This window comes from Eptesicus fuscus, chromosome 11, assembly GCF_027574615.1.
Source record: "Eptesicus fuscus isolate TK198812 chromosome 11, DD_ASM_mEF_20220401, whole genome shotgun sequence".
In the NCBI taxonomy this organism is placed as follows: domain Eukaryota; kingdom Metazoa; phylum Chordata; class Mammalia; order Chiroptera; family Vespertilionidae; genus Eptesicus; species Eptesicus fuscus.
In genome coordinates, this window is record NC_072483.1 from 79657800 (window position 1) to 79664152 (window position 6353).

Below are 6353 nucleotides of genomic sequence, written 5' to 3' on the forward strand. Positions count from 1 at the left end.
GCAATGGTGGCAGGAGTGAGGCTGCCAGCAGACAGGGGACTGGGGGTTGCGGCGGGAGGGGCCTGGTGGGGGCGTGGAGGATGGGCTGAGACCCACCCCTGTGCCCACCCCAGCCTCGAGGCCCACAGTTCTTTTCAAGGTGCATGAATTCGTGCACTGGGCCCCTAGTAAATAATATTACAGTGAAAATTCTAGCTTTCTCTTAGGCAGTAAATCTGTGACCTATGATTAAAGCTCTCTCCTTGTTAATAATTTACCCTCTTGCAAAGACACAAGATGAAACCTGAACAAGAGAATTTCAGAGAACCAAAATTGTAGGTTCTCTAATCTTTAAGAATAAGTCTTACCTTTGTTAAATCGAAAGAGATTTACAAAAGAACTATACGCTGATTTAAAAGGAGGTTCGTCCTGATCAGGAGTCAAAGGTTTAAAGTGTGTGAGATGCGAGGGACTAGTTGGAGATCGAGGCAGGTCATTGGCAGAGTCCAATGTTGGGGAAGTCTTATCATCTGTGGCCATTTCATGAGTCTAAAAAATGAAAGAAAGAAACACCAAGATATAAGGTTCCTCAGGAAGCCCAAGCATTAATTACAGACAGCATCCCTAAATATTTGAAAATTCAGACTATAAAAACCAAAGAATAAATAAATCACATAGCTTAGCACAAACTACAAATTAAAGCTTGAAAACTCTATGATCTAGATCATAAATAAGTCTCAATCACCTAAAATCATGATTATATAGCCAATCTAATTTCAACATTGTTATTCAAATTACAGAAATTATCAAAAGTACTTAAAAATTAGAAGTAGGACATAAATGTGAACAAGTAAAAAGAAATAAAATGCATTTTTATATAGTTTATCTTTTTCATTTTTAAATTTTTTGGAAAGAGAGATAGTTGATAGCTTTTTTAAGTTATGGGGGGAAACAGTTTTACACAAGCATATAAATTCCTCAAAGCTTTGACTCACTTCAATTTTTTTCTTTTAAGAACTATAAAGGGTAGCCCTAGCCAGCTTGGCTCAGTGGATAGAGCGTCAGCCTGCGGACTGCAGGGTCCCAGGTTTGATTCCGGCCAAGGGTACATGCCTGGGTTGCGGGCTCAATCCCCAGTAGGGGGCATGCAGGAGGCAGCCGATTGGTGATTCTCTCTCATCACTGATGTTTCTATCTCTCTCTCCCTTCTTCCTTCCTCTCTGAAATCAATAAAGAAATATATTTTAAATAAATAAATAAATAAAAACTATAAAGAGTAAATATTTCCAAGAAAATGAAATAACCATCCCATAATGACACTTCAAAAAACCTCAACCCTAGCTGGTTTGGCTCAGTGGAGAGTGTCAGCCTGCGGAATACAGGGTCCCATCAAGGGCACATGCCCAGGTTGTGGGCTCGATCCCCAGTAGGGGGCATGCAGGAGGCAGCCAATCAATGATTCTCTTTCATCATTTATGTTCCTCCCTCTCCCTTCCTCTCTGAAGTCAATAAAAATATTTTTTAAAAGAAAACAACTCAAAAATTACCTCAAGCTATGCCTCCACACCTTGGAACTAACCAAATCAACAAACTGTTCCCCATCATCTTCCTCCCAGGCACTAACCAAAATTCCTAGTTAAACCAAAGCAGTAAAGGTAACCACATCACCAGATGGAAGTTACAGAAAAGCACTGGTGTCTATTTTCTGCCATATGATTAATACTTCACATAAAGGAGAAGAACCATGAACTATGCATAACTCTAGTCATTGAAGTGCTGTAGTTTTGTCATCTAATTTAAACTTTACAAAGAGGACATTATACGCTTACTAGAGGCCTGGTGCACAAGATTCGTACACTGGGCAGGGGTGGGGGGGTGTTCCTCAGCCCAGCCTGCACCCTCTCCAATCTGGGATCCCTCGGGGGATGTCCAACTGCCCGTTTAGGCCCGGGCAGTCGGACCTAAAACGGCAGTCGAACATCTCTCACAATCCAGGACTGCTGGCTCCCAACCGCTCGCCTGCCTGCCTGCCTGATTGCCCCTAACTGCTTCTGCCTGACAGCCTGATCACCCCCTAACCACTCCCCTGCCAGCCTGATCAACGCCTAACTGCTCCCCTGCCAGCCCGAGTGCCCCCAACTGCCCTCCCCTGCCAGCCCGATCGCCCCCAACTGCCCTCCCCTGCAGGCATGGTCGCCCCCAAATGCCCTCCCCTGCTGGCCCAGTCACCCCTAACTGCCCTCCCCTGCCAGCCTGGTCACCCCTAACTGCCCTCCCCTGCCAGCCCGATCGCCCCCAACTGCCCTTCCCTGCTGGCCTGGTCGCCCACAACTGCCCTCCTCTGCTGGCCTGATCACCCACAACTGCCCTCCCCTGCCAGACATCTTGTGGCGGCCATCTTGTGACCACAAGGGGGGCAGCCATCTTGTGTGAGGGCATGACAGTCAATTTGCATATTACCTCTTTATTATATAGGATAGGATAAAACGTTTTCACTTTCAAAATCATATTTACAATCTCATTTAATTGTTACAAAAATCCTGAAAGTTGCACAGAACTGGCCTTATTACAGTATTTTATGTTTGAAGGAACTGATGTACACTGAGCCTAAAACAACTTTCTTGAGAGTCACACAACTAGTCAGTGGAAGAGCTGTAACTAAAGCCCAGGTTTCAGCCCAGAGTACTTCTTTAGAGCAAAATGACCTGTGTAGCTCACACAGACTTCCAAATCTAGCCTATCTGAATTCTAATTACTCAAAATGTTGCCTGATTAATCATTTACTTAATAAATTAAACAAAACAGAACTGAAACCACTGACTTGAACGGAATTTTGGTAGTAAATGTTTATTGGAATGGAGGGAGCGGAAAAGGGAAGGAGGAAGAGGAAGGAGCAGAGGAAGAAGAGGAGGGAGAGAAGAGGAGGAAGGAGAGAGGGAAGGAACCTCTCTATCATCATCTTCTATTGGGAGCCCAGTCAGCAATCCTTCCAAAGTGTCGTGACAATCCATATTTTCCCATAGAGGGTTAGTAAGTAAGCTGGAGACTGATCAAATGTAAATTTCAAAAAACAGGGAGGTGGAAGTACTTGGAAAAAAAAGAATAATGAAATGGCAATAAGACTCAGGCCTCTGAAATCAGCCTGCATGCATTCTACTTTGACAAAAGTAACATCAGAAGCAGAGTTAGCAATCTGCCCAGAATCCTAGCATTACTTTTAAGAATCACCCACTCTTGCCCTAGCTAGTCTGGCTCGGTAGATAGAGTGTCGGCCTGACTGAAAAGGTCCCAGGTTCGATTCCAGTCAGGGGCACATGCCCAGGGTTGTAGGCTCCATCCCCAGTAGGGGGCCTCTAGGAGGCAGCTAATCAATGATTCTCTCTCATCATTGATGTTTCTATCTCTCTCTCTCTCTCTCTCTCTTCCTCTATGAAATCAATAAAAATATTTTTTTAAAAAGAGTCACCCACTCTTTAATAGGCTATAGAAGTGTGAGGATAAAAATTACCATGAAAGCACTCATCAAACGTAGTATCTGAAATATAAATACAACCATATAGAGTTAATTTAAAAACCACATAATGGCATAAGGATTCTGAAAAAACATACACAAAAAAAACACCTATCTTACAACTCTTATTCTCTGGTAGCTTAACAACTATCTCTGAAATACACTGGCACTGGGACTCTTTCCTGACTGATAGGAAATTAAAAGTATTAACCTATTCATCCATATATCAGCAGTACTTGCTTTGCCTCTTCTCATTTGAAGGCTGCTATTGATTACTTACAGGCCCACTCACTTCACACTCTCTTGTTGCTTAAGCCAACCTGAAAGCTAATCAGGTATTACAGTGTAGAAAATAACCCAATCTGCCAGCCACTATCAAAATTTCTGCTGATAAAAAAGATCCAAATATCAGTCAAGTCATTTCTAAGTATTTTTTAAATTTTTAAAAAATTGATTAGAGAGAGATTTGTTGTTCCACTTATTTATGCTTTCATTGGTTGATTCTTGTATGTGCCCTGACCAGGGATGGAATCCAAAACCCTGAAGTATCAGGACATCGCTCTAACCCAGTGGTCGGCAAACTGCGGCTCTTTGGCCCCTTGAATGTGGCTCTTCCACACAATACCACGGCCTGGGCGAGTCTATTTTGAAGAAGTGGCGTTAGAAGAAGTTTAAGTTTAAAAAATTTGGCTCTCAAAAGAAATTTCAATCGTTGTACTGTTGATATTTGGCTCTGTTGACTAATGAGTTTGCCGACCACTGCTCTAACCAACTGAGCAATCCGGCCAGGACTTCTAAGTTGTTTTTTTCAAAACATATCTAAGACAAATGAATATCAGACACGTTAGTCTTCGTTAACAAAGATTGTTGTTGTTGTTCAACTTTCGATCGCCATGCCAACAGAAACACCAAAGGAAAACCACAACGTGATCCCTGTTACTCTTCCCTAAAGGAAAAGGGGAGCATTCAGGAAAGCAGTCTGGCTCTACAGAAGAGACTTAACCGGCTCAACCTTTGCCACAAACCCAAACCCAAGGGCAAGAAACCAAGAATATTTTTTTCCAAGAATCCTGATGGAGGGGGAATTTTTTGGAGTGGCAGAAAATGAGATTCAAGTAAGTCAGAAATAAGATTCAAATAAGATGCAAATAAATCAGAATTAAGACAGTGCAATACTCCAAGCAACTACCTGTACTGTCCATGGCGTACTAATTTTACAACAGAGGACGCACTGAATCAATACATGATCATTGAACTTATACGGGCATCAGATAAATAACTTGCTTTACACAGAAGTCCAGCACTTCTCATATTTCTGGAATGTCTTAAGAACAGTCTCATGAACAACAAACACCTATCTATCAACAAGTGACTCTAAAAGTCAAGTGAGTTAAAAATCTGAGGAACAGAATAAACCGGTGAACATAATAGAATCAGGGGCGTAGAATGGGAGTGGACTGATAATTCTCAGGAGGAAAGGGGTGTCTGTGTGGGGGGTTCGGGAAGAGACAGGACAAAAATCATACACCCATGGATGAGGACAGCGGGGGGGGGGGGCGGGGGTAAGGGCAGAAGGGAGGGTGGGAACCGGGTAGAGGGGAGATATGGGGGGGAGGAGAAACAATTGTAATAATCTGAACAATAAAGATTTATTAAATTTAAAAAAAAGGATAGTCTCTATATTAGACAAAAGAACTTTCACTCCTTCAAAATGTCCATCACGCTCCAGTCTCACCCTCCTGATGGGAACAACTAGTAGTTGGGAAATCAAGTCTCCTCCTCTTAGACTGAAACACGGGCAGAGGCAAGCACGGGAGGGGACATCCACACACTGAAACCCCCCTGCTGCTGTCCTTTCGGTCTGTGGCTCAGGAACTTTCTTTCCGAGTCTGCGGGTGCACCCCTAACACACAAATACGGAACCCATCCGCCGGCGGGAGGGGAACCTGGGCTGTGCACCTCCACAACTGGCTTAGGGGCGCAGGACGGGGGAACTTCCAACGTTCCCGAGGAAACCTCTTCACGAACAGCCCCACCCGGCTCCCCTGCATCCTCACATGACCAGGGGCGGCCCGGGAATCGGGGGAGCCGGCTACCAGCGGGCACGGGTCCTCTGCCCGCCCCTGCCCAGCCGCGGGCGCAGCCCGGCCTCCAGCCGCGGTAAGGGAACCCCAGCTCTCGCCTTCCCCTCGGCTCGGACCCCGGAGCGCCCCAAACCGGCCTTCCTCCGCATCCCCAGCCCCAGCAGGCGGCGCGCCCAGACGCCCGCCCTTACCTGCACCTCCCGCCCGGGCCGCCGAGCCCTCCACCCCAGCGCCGCTTCACCCCGTTCGGGCGCAGGAAGCCGGCTTCGGGGCGCAGGGGCGCAGGGCCGCTGGACTCCGGCCGCGGGCAGTTGCGGCAGGAAGCAGAGCTGCTTACATGATTGATGCGGCTCCTCGCTTCCCCCCGAGGCCCCGCCCCCTGTCTCTCCTCCCCTCCAATCCGCAGCTGCCCCGGCCGCCGGCTCCGCCCCCCTCCGCCCGGTCTTCGCGGCGCTGGGATCAGCTGTTCAGGCGGAGGGAGTCGAGCCCAGATAGAGTCGTTCCGGACAGTTTGGCTAAGATCAGGCGGCCTCCGCCTTCCTGGAAGCGGCCAGGGCGACTGCGCACGTGAGCATCAGGCGCGCCAGGTCACCAGTTGGGTGCGGGCTGGACGGCGGCTGTCGTCTGTATGCGATGATGCGGGCGCTCGTAACTTGTAACTGCGCCCGGTGCTCTCCCGGACTGACATTGACCTGTGCAATGGAGAGCACTTATGTCTATAGCCCAGACTGTTATGCTTGGGTGACTCTAATAACTAGCCATGTGACCTTAAACAAATG

The 6353-nt window shown here is 46.9% G+C and overlaps 1 protein-coding gene across 2 annotated transcripts in view; it reads right to left on the reverse strand.

Annotated features, from left to right (window-relative positions):
* PIKFYVE (phosphoinositide kinase, FYVE-type zinc finger containing) overlaps positions 1-5915 on the reverse strand; it is a 75668-nt gene extending 69753 nt beyond the window's left edge. For both annotated transcript variants that reach the window (XM_028151123.2, XM_054722879.1), the window contains exons 1-2: positions 5766-5915; positions 348-528 (exon numbers count right to left, since the gene is read on the reverse strand). In XM_028151123.2, coding sequence (XP_028006924.2) covers positions 348-519 — 172 coding nt within the window. In that variant the 5' untranslated portion in view covers positions 520-528; positions 5766-5915. The remainder of the gene's footprint in view (positions 1-347; positions 529-5765) is intronic.
* Between the last annotated feature and the right edge of the window lie 438 nt (positions 5916-6353).